Source organism: Artibeus jamaicensis, unplaced genomic scaffold (assembly GCF_021234435.1).
Source record: "Artibeus jamaicensis isolate MK-2021 breed Jamaican fruit bat unplaced genomic scaffold, CSHL_Jam_final contig_1803, whole genome shotgun sequence".
Lineage (NCBI taxonomy): Eukaryota > Metazoa > Chordata > Mammalia > Chiroptera > Phyllostomidae > Artibeus > Artibeus jamaicensis.
In genome coordinates this window covers 601,599-617,462 of record NW_026521356.1, presented here as the reverse complement: position 1 = coordinate 617,462, position 15,864 = coordinate 601,599, and the positions used below count along the sequence as shown (strand labels likewise).

Below are 15,864 nucleotides of genomic sequence, written 5' to 3'. Positions count from 1 at the left end.
TCATCAGTTGAGAGATACAATACAACAAAAATAGCCATAGCTATGGGCAACTGGTGATTGGCAGCTTTATCACAGCAATATGTCCACTCATACACCACGTCTTGTACAGAGTTTTTTAGCAAAACATCGAATCACCCAGGTGACTCAGCCTTCCTACAAAATAGATTTGGCACTCTGCAACTTCTGGCTTTTCCCAAAATTAAAATCACCTTTGAAAGGGAAAAGATTTCAGACCTTTGATGAGATTCAGGAAACTACGATGGGGCAGCTGATGGCAATTCCAACAAAGGATTTTGCAGAGTATTTTGAATAGTGGAAGAGACACAGACAACTATGTGAGGTCCTAAGGTGCCTGCTTTTGAAGGGGACTGAGACATCATTGTCCTGTGCAGTGTTTCTTGTATCTCAGTCTTCTTCAATAAGCATCAGTTTTTCATATTACATGGCTAGATACTTTCCGGACAGACCTCATAATTCCAGAACTTACTCTGTAACTACTGTATTATATTGGTTCTTAATCTAATACCGCTGATTTTATTGTATTGGCATTTCTGAGTCAATATATTCAAAATAAAACTCTTTATTTTTTTTAATGCCCCAACCACTCATCTCAACAAGTGACATGTTCATCCACCCAGTCACTAAAGCTAGAATTGTCTGAATCTTGGTGTTGCCTCAAATAAAATTCGAATCAGTTTAGCTTTTTCCCTCCCATTGCTGTTGGCCTCGTCTAATCCTCTCTCCTTTGGTTTGATTAGTGTAACAACTGCCTACTGATCTCTCCTATTCTCGTGCCTTTCTCATCCATTATTCACATCTTAGTGTGATCTTTTTTTAAATGTGTATCGTATCATATCACTGTATTTTTTAAACCCCTTCTACCCCTTCCCTTTCTTGCTTTCCTTGGCAAACAAGATTCTGCATGATCTAGCTCTGGTTTTATTTTCTCCTACTCTTTGGTCTTTATGCTCTTGCTACGCTGTTTATTGGTCTCTCTCCTGCCATTACAACCTTTATCTTTAAAATAGCTGATCTGTAAAGCTCTTCACTCTCCACCTTTTTATATGGCTTTCTCCTTATTATTTAGGTTCTGGTTTAAATCTGAGAGGCTGTCCCTAGCCCATCCTATCCAGAATAGGTCTTCCCTACCCTATTATTTCCCCACATCTTCTTTAGAGTGTAATAATAATTGAAGTGTTTTATTTGTATAATTGTGTAGTGGTTGTCTGCTTCACTAGGCTGTCAGCTGTGTAAAGAGTAGAGGATTGTTTTTGCTTTTAGTTTAATGCCCCATCCAAAACAAACACTCAATAAATGTTGGTTGAACTAATGGATTCCTTGCATTTACTGACATTTCATTCTGTATGACTGTCACATCCCACCTGTACTATTGTCATATTAGTCTTTATAAGATAATGCTTTTAAATGATGTCAGGCCCCTGCTCAAGGATGCATGTTAGTTTCTCATTTCTTACTGCATCAGATCTCAAACTATTTCTGTGTGATATCTAAGCTATTGCTCTTCATCATGCCTCTCAATAGTCATGGTAGGATTTCTCAGTGTCCCCACACATGAATATGATTCCTTCTGTGCTATTAATTCCTACCTTCTATGCTATTAATCACTACCTGTAGGAATTCCTACTGTCCTTTCTCAGTACTTTTTCCTGCAGGATATAGATGTAGAGATGCCAGCTATGGGCATTGTGCCAGGAATTCTCCTAATTCCATGAACTAAAAATATGACCTCAGTCAAGTTACCTAGCCTCTTTTAGTCTTAATTCACCTTAAAGTAGATACTATTGTTATTTCACAGGAATGTTGTGGGAATTTCATGCAGTAAGTCACATTAGGCAACTACTTAGCCTAGTGCATGGTGAGAGCTCAGTAAATGCTGTTGCTTTTCTCACTCATTGATCAAGATCAAGTTCCAGTCCTACCACCTACAGAAATATTTCATCTCCTCCTTGGATCATGCCAATTCAGGCTTTAGAGCTTTGATGTGAAAGAACTGAAGATGAGTTATTGTGGAGAGTTGCAAAAAGATTCCACAGACAAATTCTTGTCTTAACACTGCAAGTTTTAAGTAAGAGACAGTGGGCAAAGTTTAGTGGCAAGAATATTAAATGGGTACCAAGAGATTTAGGAGTTGGTTCTTGCTGGGTTCCTAACATTTTGACTCTAGTCCTAGTAAATCAGTGTTTTCATCTGGGTATCAGGTTTATATATAACCTTTAGGCTACACTATAACCTTTTAACAAGGTGAATGTATTAAAGTAAATAAATTCCAGTGTCACTTAGCTCTGCTAAATGCTCAGCATTTAAATACGATGATCAGAAAATAATGACACAGAAATACAGCATGATAATAGCTTCACTTGGTCTTTTGCTTAGCCCCCTCTAAGGAACCTTAAATATTATGGTACAACACAATACAGGTGTGCCATCCACTCTGGAGTATTTAGTAATGGAGTGCCAGTCCACATTTTTAATCCTTTTAAGAATAAGGTTGCCATGGCTGGAGTGGCCCAGTGGATTAAGTGCTGGCCTATGAACCAAAGGGTCGCTGGTTTGATTCCCAGTCAGGGCATAAGCCTGGGTTGTAGAACAGGTCCCCAACAAAGGGGCATGTGAGAAGCTACTACACATTGATGTTTTTCTCCTTCTCTTTCTCCTTCCCTTCCTCTTTCTCTCTAAAAATAAATATATATATATATTTTAAGAATAAGGTTTATTGTCTTGTCCCTTTTGTTCCTAAAGGAGCTGCATTTTAATCCATGTATTCAGACTTGTGTGTAGGCCTTTGGTTTACTTGGCAAAACTGTATCTATGCCCTTGGTGTTAAAGTGGTGAGAGCCTCACGTTTCTGTTGCTTTTGTAAAGGACTTTCCTCATTATTATGCTTTCTTTGTCTCTAGGATCCAAACCAAGCAGATGAAGAAGCCATGACACAGATTATCCGAGTGTCCTAACCCCAGGCTATGTGATGGGCCTGATCAAGGTCATGTTCTTCGCCATTGTTCCAGGAAATTGATCAGTTCTTCCAATGGGACACTGATGATCACATTCTGCCCTTTTTATGGGACAGAAACCCACTTAGTTTTTAATAAGTGGTTCAGTATTATAATTGCAGCAATGTCTGGCAAATTGAAGTGGCAAGCCTTTCTCACCCCTTCAGTCAGGACCTGTTTTAGACTGTTGATGACATTGACATTTCACGGATTAGGATGATGCAAGGGACTCATGCCAGCCCAGCAGTACCACACACAGCACTTAAGTTGACTGGTGAAGCCAGCCAACTATCTCAGCAGAGGAGAATAACCTCAAGCTAAACTGAATTCAGGGAAGGTGGAGCCCACTTCTTCCCATGGAATCTAAACACCATCCATCCCTCTGGTGAGAGATCTCAGGCTAAGTAAATGGATACTTTGTATTCAGAGATGACTTCCAGGTGAGGAAGTTCCATCTCATAATATGGAAATAATAAATTCTCTGAGATACATTCATCTAATCTGTGGTAATAATAACAATCTCTGTCTACCCAGATGATAGGTTGGTGTTTTTGGACTCCAGCCAAGAAAAAGCTAATTTTGGGGATAGAATGATAAAAGAATCAAGCACTAAAAATAATAATTGCTGAATCTTTTTTAGCTTTGACCAGTTGTCTTGTCCGTCTGTTGACAGGTCATCTGGACCACAGTTACTACTATAGCTACTTTTAAGACAATTTAGAAGGTGTTGGAACTCAAAACTTCCTTTCCTAAGTAGAGAACAAAACAATACATCTTGTGTGCTGAAGTGCTGAAGACAGTGGTCGTAACTCCTAAGCAGAGAGCCAAACTAGAGAGTTTTCAATCATAGGCTTGGTGACAGCATTTGGAAAACAGAAGGGTTTGTGTGTGTTTCAGTCTAGAAGAAGAGAGTAGTATTTATACCCATGTGTTGTCATTTGGTATGATTCTTCAGTGGATGGATGCCTGGGATGGATTCATTAAGATGAAGAGAATAATTTACATTGACACTATAGCATTTTACTAAGAACAGAAAGGGAGAAGTATGAGATTTGGTTCTTGACAATTTCTGGAAAGCACTGTTTAGTCAAGCTGTCCTGGGTGTTCTCCAGGTTACCTCTTGAAGTGGATGTTGACTTCACTCCTGCAGCACTTTGTGCTGGCCCCAGAAAGCAGACATTCTCATTCTTCCCACGGCAGCTGACTCTTTGGTTCTAGTTTTCATTTGTTCGTGCACCACCGCCCCTCCAGCCCCCTTCACAGGCCTCGTGCAGGAAGGTTTTCACATTGCATCCACATCCTGGGGACTAGTTACTTACTGGAAATAGAGATGCCTGCAGTGTAAGACACTGGGCCAGTTTCTGGAATGAGTTGTGCCTCACTTTTCTAGATGTTTTACCCTAATAGCAATAAGATAATGTTTCAGAAGAGTTTCTGCCTACTCTGGAAACAAAGAAGGAGAACTTAATTCTTTCAAGGAATATTTGGGTTTGATTTAAATGCCAAGAATAAAGATTGCCTTTTCTATTTTACTCTATATTAAGAGAGAAAAGATAAATTTCACTCTCTAAAGAAAACACCACAAAGGGAAATCATTGTAATGGTAGAAAAGAGGTACAGAGCTATGCAAAGGAAGCAGAAAGTGAAGTATTTCTAGTTTCTGAAATCAAATCTCTTGGCTTCCAGTGGGGGGGGGCCCGGGGATATCATTTTTAGTAGACTCACTAGAAACTTCTGGCTCTTTATATTAGAGTTTCAGATGTTAACTTTATCCAGTAAGCTCCAAACTTTTCAGATGATAGATTACTAACAACAATGGGGAATTTTCTCCCTGGCGTAGCTCAGTGGATTGAGTGCGAGCTACAAACCAAAGGGTTGCCAGTTCAATTCCCAGTGAGGGCATATGCCTGGGTTGCAGGACAGGTCCCCGGTAGGGGAACGAGAGAGGCAGCCACACATTGTTTCTCTCCCTTTCTCCTTTCCTTCCCCTTTCTAAAAAAATAAATATTAAAAAGAAAAAACAATGGGGAATTTGTATGGTTTGTTTAGGAATCTTTAAGATGCAGAGTTCAGAAAGAAAGTCCTCAGATTTGATTTTTAGTATTTAGGCCAATAGCAATTCTAAAATGCTATTTATTTGTGTTTGTAAGTTGGTACATAGTAATACCAATCTCAATGTTGCAGAATTATTTTTTCATGCATTTGAGTTTTGTTTGAAATCAAATGCTTCAGTTGTTATCTTGTCATTGCATTTCAGCTAACTCATGGTTTTTTTTTATTGTGGTCAATTTAGTGCACTGTAATATCCCACGTAGTGGGGATTTGAGCTTTGGGTTTTTTATTTTTTGCTACAAGTTCTTTTATTTGTCCTTGTGACTGTAGTGATGACTTCTAGATGCAGAGTGAATGGATGCGTGAGTATTTGGTTTAATGAATAGTTATTCCACTTCTTGAGTGCTTTTCTTTCCCCAGGATAATTGTAAATGAATATATTTTAATTGTACTGGTACATTGAACATGTCAGTGTTTGTACCACTGGACCAACATCTTATGGCTATTGAGTGCCTGATAATAATGTCTTGCTTTTCCTTTGGGACTCCAATTATATATCTTTTACCCTCAGCAGCAGGGGGAGTACAGGTGGTTTGATCATTGATGTCATTGCAATTGTCATTTTTTTAAATAAATTTATAAAAATACTAAAAAGTTAATTTGAATTTTGACAAATCTACATCCCCTGGGTTTTGGTTGTTTATAATGTTGAAATTGTGATCTCTGTAGACAGACATGTGAACACTGGAGTATCAAACTTGCAGTGCCCAGACCCTAGTTATCTCGCCTCTTAATCCCTTCCTTTCTGTTTGGCCCTCCCGCCGGACTAACCAGGTATTTTCTGCTCCCTGTGGGCTAATCATACATTTGGTCTTAATATGGGAAGTGTTAATCAAAATGCAGAGAATTCCTTTAGTAAAGTTAGCCCACCAAAACGGATTGACTTACTAGGTGGTGTGTAAGTGTAGACACAGAAGATAAAGTTTTTAGATCTTTTTGTTTCTTCCTGAATCTGAGGAACAAACTGGCAACCTACACTGTGCCCTTATACAAAAGTCAGAACCAGGAATTGAGAGAAAACCAGCCACATGGAGCCCTCCCACAAGCGACCCTATAGACCTGTCCTGGCAGACAACAGAAACAAGAAACTCCCCTAACAAAACAGACTAACGGTAAAACAGCCTTAGTCTAACGGTGTTAAATTTAAAGACCATCCTGAGTTTAGCCAGATGCAAGTAGAATTTGTCCTTAGAAATTCAGAGATGACCCGTTTCTACTCATGATAGGGCACAAAAATGGCCCTATTGGTATTTATCCCAGATAATCCGTTTTGTCGTGAAAGCATCTTCACTATCACATTTCAAGATGAAAAGAAAAAAAACGTGAATTTCACTTTGAAGGCCCAGCGCTTCCCTTCCAAGTCTTCTGCCCCTCCCCGGAATCCAGCGCCTGGGTGAACTAGGCCAGAAGCAGTGGGGCGGGGCCCAAGGCCGCTTCAATTAGCAATACCACAAGGAAGCCCACACTCATTGGTTCATGGGCGGGCCCCCGCCAGGGCCGTCGATGCGGATTGGCTGCTACCTGGAGGGAGCACGGGCGGGCAACTACGCCACCGTCATGGCGTCCGGCGGTGCGGTCAGGGCGCCGCTTTTGTGGCCTGTGGGAGCCCGGTTGGCGGCGCTGCTTCCCGACCTGCTGGTGTTTAGGAGGCCCGGGGCATCGGAACCCGAGCTGGCCACAACCCCAGGCGTCCTCCTTAGCGTCCACGTGACGGGTGAGGGCGAGGGGAGGTGCGTCGCTCTCCGCACCGCCAAAGGAGCGGCTGTTGAGCCTCAGCTCCTGGAGGCCGTGGCGTTTACCGGCCTGGCCCCGGGCAAACTAAGACGCTGTTTGACTGCAGGCCTCCGGCCGCAGGGAACCAGGAGGACGCCTTTAGGAGCCCTCTGGCTTAGTTCCCTCAGAAATGATGAAATTGAGACTCATAAGGGGAAAGAGCTCCCGGGCCACACGGCAGACATTTAATCCAAGTTTCTCCCAAAACCGAGCATTTTCCAATAAGTATTTTTCCTCATCTGCTTATTCGCTCAGTTAATTCATTTTCTGGGGCTACAATTATGAGCCCGCTATTCCAGGAGTTAGAGAACTAGCAGTTATTTGAGAATCGTTTAACAAATAGTTATGGATTCTATGTGTCATGGATATGAAGACAAGTGATACAAGGTGCCTTCCTCAAGGAGCTCAAAATATGTGTTCTCTAAAAAGCATTCATCTGTTCCCCTTGTCAGTGGTGTCTCTATCACATGGGGAGAAATCCTACAGCTCCCTTGGCCAGGGAGCCTCAGAGGGTGGTGGGAAAGAGGTAGTTGGCTTCAGATGAAAAGGGGATTTTGTGGGGAGCTCCCCCGCCTGCAGCCCCTGGAAACGGCCCTCTGGATTCCTCCAGAGGCAGCAGCAACCAGCCTGGCCCCCCAACCATGTTAGTGGATAATGGAATTGCTCACCTCCAGGAGGTGTGCTTATTTACAGCTTCTTTATCAGTCTGGTCAGATTGATACACGGAGGGAATAGGGCCTAAAAGTGGGGTTCACAGCTAATTTAGTCATTTCTGCTTTGTTGGTTAGGGTTTACAGCATTAATGGACAGGTTCAGCCTGACCTGCAAGTCGGAACATGACATGGACAAACTGGCCCACATCTTCAGTTATTACATTAGTGACATCGTGGAGCGTGAGTGACCATTGTAGGGGGGCAAGGAAGGTGTGGTCTGGGCTCCTGAGGGTTTGCAGCAGAACAGGACCTGGGGTGCTTTAAAAGGGATACCAAAGGGTCATTCTTTCAGTGTTACTCATCTTAGTTCTTCAGGTTGCCACTGACAAGCTCAATCTTTGCCTGTAGCTGCCATTCTGCCCAGTCTCACATCCTGTTCCAGAAACAGGGAAAAAGCTAATGTTAACTTTGTATGTTTGTATTTCAAAATAAGGTATTCCTCAGGGTGTCTCTTCTAACAAAAATGCAATGTGCCTCATGTGTGTGTATATTAGATATAATTTACAAAATATCTCCTCACGCTGGTATTGGGTTTTGATCTTCTGAGTAGGAATAAGTCTTTATTTTCTGCCATGTATCAAGCTTGTGCATATTTGCATAATCTGCAAAAGAAACTCCTTATTTGTGCAGTGAACATGTTTTCAGTACCTACTCTGTGACATGCACTGTAACAGTGCAGGGAATGCAAAAACCTACTCTTTGGGACCTTCCAGTGTAGTTAGGCCTACCCAACAGAAATTACTCTGGCCTTATACTCTGTAGTTCTTACAGAACATTCTCATTCTTTACTGACAGTGCCCCATGCACTTTTGTCCATCATTCTTAGGTTCACCAGAATACTAACTTTGTAGCATCCTCCTTTACAAACAATTTGACTCACCCCTTACCCCTGAGGAACAAGTATAAATGGTCTTTCAATTTTTTCTCACCAAGTTTAGATGAAAGGGGGAGATAGAAATTATGTACTAGGTAGGAAATGTAACACCAGGAACTGCTATCTATTAGAAATACAGGGGGAAATAAGACAGAGTTCCTGCCTTTGTGGAGTTTCTATTTTAGTGGGAAAGACCATAAATAAGATGATTATCAATTATACATTCTACAAAGGAAATACATAGGGTGTGTTACTAAAGAGAGGAAAATTGTAGGGTGATAGTTTCTATATTAGGGTTGTCATAGGTGGTATTTAAGCTGAGACGTAAATGATAAGAGGAACATCTTGTGAAGAGCCAAGGGTAAGGCATTTCAGATGGAAGTATGCCAAGTACAAAGGTTCTGAGGTGAGAGAAAGCTTGACATGTTTTAGGAACTGAGAAGCCAGGGTGGCTAGAGCATAGCTAGTGGAGGGAGACAGGTTTGAGGTGAGGTTAGAGAGTATCAGCTATATAGGAGTTTGGATTATACATGTTTGTACAGAAGGAAACTGGAAGGGTTCTAGCAAGGGAGTGGTGTAATTGACTTACATTTTTTAAAAGCTCATTTTAGCTGCCTCATGGAGATTGGGATACAGGGTGCTGATGAAGTGTAGGTACTAAGAATGGAAGCTGGAAGATATCATTGGAACAGTTGTGGAAAGATGATAGAGATTTGGTCTAGGGTAGTGTTTCTCACCATGGCAGCACATTAGATAACCACTTGGAGAGCTTTTAAAAATCCTGATGTTCAGACCAATTAAATCAGAATATTTTGAGGTAGGCTCAGGAATCATATTTTTTAACATTTTACAGGCAACTCCAGCATGCAGTCAAGATTGGAACCATTGGTCTCAAGATATGGCAGTGAATCTGTATGGAAATGGATTGACTTGAAATATATTTTTCAGGTTTAACAGACAGGATTTGCCAATGTATGGAATTTCAGTGGGAAGTGGTAAGGAAAGGGATGCTCAAGTTTTCCACTTTCATAAATGAATTGATGGTGGCATCACTTACCAAAATGGGAAAGTCTGAGCTTTGAGAACGAAAATCAGATTCTGTTTTGAATATTTTGAGCTTGAGATATCGATAAGCATTCAAATGGAGAAATCAAAGTGTGAGTTGATAAAAAGAGTATAAATAAAGAGAGCCTAAGACTGAGGCTTGAGGAATACCAGGGAAGGATTATGATTAGGGAGAAATAACCTACAAAAGAGACTGTAAAACAGCCAATGAGGAGGATATTGTGGTATTCATGATACCAAAGAGAAAGTAGTCTGGCTAGAAGAGGGTGATGACTTGCTGGGTTGAAAATGAAAGGTGTCATACAGCAAAGTCAGAAAATACTGAAGTTAGCAAGATGAATGCTGTTTATTATCTTGATAATTTTAGTGAGGTGGCAGAGATGGAAGTCAGTAACCTAAGAAGAGAATGGTAGAGAAAACATTTGAGTGAATATGTTTTGAGGAGAAAATTGTATATAGTCAACCTTGAGAATTTTTTTGCTGGGAATGTAGCAAAAAATAAATTAATAAAAATGGCCCTAGTAGCTAGAGAAGAAGGTAAAGTCCAGAATAGGTAGGTTAATCTTATTGTGTTTTGGTTTGGTTTTTTTAAATATTTATAGGAATGATCCAATAGAAGATAAGGGAGGGAGTGAAGTTCTTGAGAAGGTGAGCAGGCCTAGGATCCAGAGCACAAAGTAAGGGGGTGGCTTTGAAGAGAACAGATTCTGCCGTCTTATTTATTTATTTATTTTCAAGATTTTATTTATTTATCTTTAGACGGGAAGAGGAGAGAAATATCAGTGTATGGTTGCCTCTCGTGGGTCCCCTGCTGGGAACTGGCCTGCAACCCAGACATGTACCCTGACTGGGAATCAAACCACAATCATGTGGTTCACAGGCCCGCACTCAATCCACTGAGCTACACCAGACTGGTCAGATTCTGCCATTTTAGAGATGATCTAAAGACAAATGGATCTGGGGAGAAGCTAGAAGGAAGAAAGAAGGAACCTAAGCCTTAGAGTACACAAATAGACCAGAAAAGATATGAGGAAAACTCAGTAGGTCACTTTATCATCTATGATTCTTCTGTGATCTGGTATACTTCTGATTTTGACTTATTTTCCTCTCTCTCCCTTACTCAATTTCAGATGTACTCTGTTTTGGAGGGGATATCCTAACTATTACAGGTATTTTTCAGTTTTTTTAAATATTTAAAGGGCTGCAAGTGAGAAAAACTATATTAGGTAGAGTTTGATATACTTGTTTATTCAGCATTATTTGGTTATTCATATGTGCTGGGCCTGAGGAAACAAAGATGAGGAAGACCAATCTCTGCCTCAAAAGATCTCCTGGTCTAATGGAAAAGCATTGCCAATATTAAGCTCACATTGATTTACATTTTGTTTAGATTGAGTGACAGAAATATAAGTGCCTATAAAGCATGCATGTGAAAACTAATGAGAAACTTGGTCATTAGTAGCAGGAGCTAAATATAAGACAGGGAGGAATCAAAAGTCTCCTATCTGGAGAACTCGGGATCATTAACAGCTTTATGCCACAGAGTTGGCACATATTTTTATTTAAACTTAAGCCAGCCATAAAATTAGATTTGAACACAAACCTACATTTTATGAACCTCTCTGCTAGTACCCCTGCCCTTCTTTTAGTATACTGGTGGAGTATACTGGAAGATTACCAAAATAATCCTTAAACCTTAGTAATATGTCAGCTTCTACTTAGTCATGTTGTTTTAATTTTTTAAAATAATTTATTTATTTTTAGGGTGGGGAGGGAAAAGAGAGGGAGAAAAATGAAGTGCAAGAGAATGTATTGATGTGCAAGAGAAAAAAATCAGTTGCCTTTCACTCGCCCCCAACTGGGGAACTGGCCTGCAGCCCAGGCATGTGCCCTGACTGGGAATCAAACCAGCGACCTTTTGGCCAGTGCTTCATCCACTGAGCCACACCAACAGGGCTACCTAGACATGTTTTTATATGCTCAATAGTTTTGAGAATCTAAAGCAATATTTTAACCTATGGTAATGTGTAAGACCAAGAAACTTTGCCTGATACCTTGCATGATATCTTCTTCATTATTGGGAACCTTACACTGGCCAAGTGATTCCAGGTATTTGACTGTCAACCTGTCTTGTGTCTCTGCAGGGAATGTGCTCCTGGCACTCTGGACAGTAGAACAGAATCAGCTGAGGGACATCATTACCCTGGTGGCAAAATGCAGTCTGGAGATACAGGAGAAATTTGGGGTCTACCATACCAGAGAAGGCCAAGACCTGCAGCTAAAGATAGGTAGTAACTACTAAAAGAGGCCCAATTTCAGAATAACAAAAACAAAAAAACATTATAACAATTTTCAAAAGATAAATGACAAATTGGGTAAAAAATTTGTAACTCATCACATAGACAAAGAGTGATTTTTCTAATACAGAAAGAATATACAGACATTTAAAAAAAAAACAAATCCAGAAAAGTAACATTCTAAGTGAAAAATGGGCAAAGGACATGAATAAATAGTACACAAAGAAATATATCAGATGGTCAACTTCATAATAAGAAAAATGACAATTGAGATCATTTCTTACCTATAGATAACCCCAAAATTCAGGTGCTAAACATACTGAAGATGTTGAGGCTGTGAAAAGTAAGCCTTCTCATGTGGTACTGGTGAGAATCAGTAATGATACAACTTCTGTGGAGGGTAATTCAGTAATTTCTATGAAGATTACAAAAGCATTTATTCTTTATCCCAGCAATCCCACTTCTGAACATTTATCCTATTGCTATACCTGAGGATATATGAACTGGCACATGTACAAGATTACTTTTAAATGTATGTGATTGACTATGCTATTACAGTTGTCTCATTGTCCCCCTTCATTCCCCTCTGCGTGCACACCCCCTCCCACCCACCTTCCCCCACGTTAGTTCATGTCCATGGGTCATACATATAAGTTCTTTGGCTTCTACATTTCCTACACTATTTTTAGACCCCCCCCGCCCCTATTTTGTACCTACCATTTATGCTGCTAATTTTGTACTTTTCCCCCCTCTTCCCCTCCCACTCCCCCTCTGATAAATCTCCATGTGATCTCCATTTCTGTGATTCTGTTCCTGTTCTATTGTTTGCTTAGTTTGTTTTTTTAATTATTTATTTATTTAATTATTGTTCAAGTACAGTTTTCTGTTTTTTACTCTCATCCCAGCCCACCCCCCAAAAGATCTTATTTACTTATTTATTTAAAGATTTTATTTTTTAATTTTTAGAGAGAGGGGAAGGACGGGAGAAATACCAATGTGTGGTTGCCTCTCACATGGCCCCCACTGGGGACCTGGCCCACAACCTAGGCATGTACCCTGACTGGTAATCGAACCGCAACACTTCAGTTTGCAGCTGGCACTCAGTCCACTGGGCTACACCAGCCAGGGCCTGCTTGGTTTGTTTTTGTTTTCATTTTTATTTTTTGTTTTAGGTTCAGTTGTTAATAAATGTTTATTGTCATTTTGCTGTTCATACTTTTGATCTTCTTTTTCTTAGATAAGTCTCTTTAACATTTCCTATAATAAGAGCTGGGTAATGATGAACTTCTTGAACTTGACCTTATCTGGGAAGCACTTTATCTGCCCTCCCATTCTAAATGATAGCTTTGCTGGATAGAGCAATCTTGGATGTAGGTCCTTGCCTTTCATGACTTCAAATACTTCTTTCTAGCCCCTTGCCTGCAAGGTTTCTTTTGAGAAATCAGCTGACAGTCTGATGGGAACTTCTTTGTAGGTAACTCTCTCTTTTTCTCTTGATGCTTTTAGGATTTTCTTCTTATCTTTCATCTTGGGTAATGTAATTATGATGTGCTTTAGTGTGTTCCTCTTTGGGTTCACCTTCTTTGGGACTCTCTGAGCTTCCTGGACTTCGTGGAAGTCTATTTTCTTTGCCAGATTGGGGAAGTTCTCCTTCATTATTTTTCAAATAAGTTTTCAATTTCTTGCTCTTTTTCTCCTTCTGGCATTCCTATGATTTGGATGTTGGAACATTTAAAGAAGTACTGGATGTTCCTAAGCCTCTCCTCATTTTTTTGAATTCTTGTTTCTCCGTTCTGTTCTGGTTAAATGTTTCTTTCTTCCTTCTGTACCAAACCATTGGTTTGAGTCCTGGTTTCCTTCCCTTCACTGTTCCCTTTATTTCACTTTCCATAGCCTTCACTTTTTCCTCTATTTTGTGACCATACTCAACCAATTCTGTGAGCATCCTGATTACCGGTGTTTTGAACTGTGCATCTGATAGGTTGGCTCTCTCTTCGTCACTTGGTTATATTTTTTCTGGAGTTTTGATCTGTTCTTTCATTTGGGCCATTTTTTTCTGTCTCAGTGTACCTGTTACATAGTAAGAGGAGGAGCCTTGGGTATTCGCCAGGGTAGGGCAGCCCACGATTACATCCCTGAGATAAATCTCACTTGATCATGGTGTATTATCGTTTTAATGTATTACTAGATCCAGATTGTCAATATTTTGTTGAGGATTTTAACAACTATGTTTATCAGATATTGGTCTGTAATTTTCTTTCTTGTGTCTTTACTTGGTTTCGGAATTAGGATAATACTGGCCTCATAAACAGAGTTTGCACATTTTCCCTCCTCTTGAATTTTTGTAATAGTTAGAAGAGAATAGGAGTTTGTTATTCTTTGAATGTTTGGTAAAATTCACCTGTGAAGCCAGTCCAGGGCTTTCGTGTGCCAGGAGTTTTTTTATTAAGATTTTTTCTTTATCACTGGTTTTACGTCATCTGTTTATGATATGCCTAGGTACAGTTTGTTTGTTTTATTTGTTTGGTGGTGGGTTTTTTAAAATTTTTCTCATGCTTAGGGATCTTCTTTAATCTCTAGGTTTTTAGTTTTTTTAATCAAATTTAGGAAATGTTCTACCATTACTTCTTCAAACAATTTTTTCTATATTCCTCTTCCTCTGTTCAATTATACACGTTAAGCTGCTTGAAACTGTACCCTGACTGACTGGTGCAATATTCACTGTTTTTTCCTCCCAGTTTTTCATTTTGGATCATTTCTCTTACTGTATTTTTTCATGTTTACAAACCTTTTCTTTTGCAATTATCTTCATTCCTATTTAGTGTATTTTACACCTCAAGCCTTGTGATTTTTACCCTTGGAAGGTTGATCTGGGTCTTTTTTTTAATCTTCCATGTCTCTATCTGTTCAGTGTTTTTTGTAGGTTCTTGAATATATGGAATGTAGTTACTACTTTTTTAATGTTCTTTTCTACTAATTTTATCATCAGTATTATTCTGGGTTGATTTGATTGATTGTTTTTCTCCTCACTGTGGATCACATTTTCTTTTTTATTTGCATGCCTGGTAATTTTTGGTGGGTGCTAGGCATTATAAATTCTATATTGTTGAGTGCTAGATTTATAAAATATTGTCATAATGAATACTCTCAAACTTCATTCTGAGATCTGGGTATCTTGATCCTTTCAGGTTTTGCTTTTAGACTTTGTTGTATGAGACAAGAGTTGTATTTAATCTAAGGCTAGTTCTGACCCATTCCTGAGGCAAACCCCTTCAAAGTCCTGTGAATTATTAAGTTTGACACTCTGGCCAGTGGGAACAGGAACAATTCCCAGCCTTATGTGATATTGGGGATTGTCCCTTCATATCTTTTCATGTGTTTTTTTGCCCCTGACCTGAGGTGGTTTCCTCACATCAATGCACTTATCAGTATTCAGCTAAAAACTTGAGGGGGTTCTTGTACAGATTGCTGGAGTTCTGTCTGTATACACTTCTCTTCAGTATTCACAGTTCCCTGTGACCTCCAGCCACCTTGGCCTCCTCAGACTCACTCCTATCTTTATATTTTCAACTCAGGAAGTCTTCTGAGTTGTGTCTGAGTGTCTACTCCCTGAGATGTGTCCTGGAAACTCTCCAGACAGTAGCTGGGGTATCAGAGGATTCACCTTGTTTTTCCATCTCTCAGGCATCATTGTGCTCCATTACTAGACATGCCAATATCTTGAAAATTACTTTGTGTATTTTATCAGTTTATTAATTGTTCCAAGCATTATGGAAAATTCATTATCTGTTTTCTATCTTGGCCAAGAGATGTCTCTGCTGTTCTCTCAAAACTTTTGTTTTTAGCCTGGATTGGATGACTTAGACCATGTCCATTAAAATACTGATTTCCTACTCATCAGCCCTGGTTATATGTAAGGAGGGATGGTGTGGTCACCATGATAACACTTTCTGAGCATAACCATTAAGTCTCTGCCAGCAGGAGAGACCTAGGATGGACCAGGAGAGTCCATTTAAAAG

At 39.8% G+C, this 15,864-nt stretch overlaps 2 protein-coding genes across 11 annotated transcripts in view; both read left to right on the top strand.

Annotated features, from left to right (window-relative positions):
• NFYA (nuclear transcription factor Y subunit alpha) overlaps nucleotides 1–3,506 on the top strand; it is a 28,075-nt gene extending 24,569 nt beyond the window's left edge. For all 10 annotated transcript variants that reach the window (XM_037155256.2, XM_037155229.2, XM_037155241.2 and 7 more), the window contains one exon: nucleotides 2,919–3,506. In XM_037155256.2, the coding sequence (XP_037011151.1) occupies nucleotides 2,919–2,972 (54 nt within the window). In that variant the 3' untranslated portion in view covers nucleotides 2,973–3,506. The remainder of the gene's footprint in view (nucleotides 1–2,918) is intronic.
• A 3,120-nt stretch (nucleotides 3,507–6,626) lies between these two features.
• The window catches only part of LOC119055665 (adenylate cyclase type 10-like), a 44,785-nt gene continuing 35,547 nt past the window's right edge, over nucleotides 6,627–15,864 (top strand). The window contains exons 1-4 of the mRNA XM_037153915.2: nucleotides 6,627–6,837; nucleotides 7,685–7,789; nucleotides 10,679–10,717; nucleotides 11,693–11,836. Of these exons, the coding sequence (XP_037009810.2) occupies nucleotides 6,627–6,837; nucleotides 7,685–7,789; nucleotides 10,679–10,717; nucleotides 11,693–11,836 (499 nt within the window). The remainder of the gene's footprint in view (nucleotides 6,838–7,684; nucleotides 7,790–10,678; nucleotides 10,718–11,692; nucleotides 11,837–15,864) is intronic.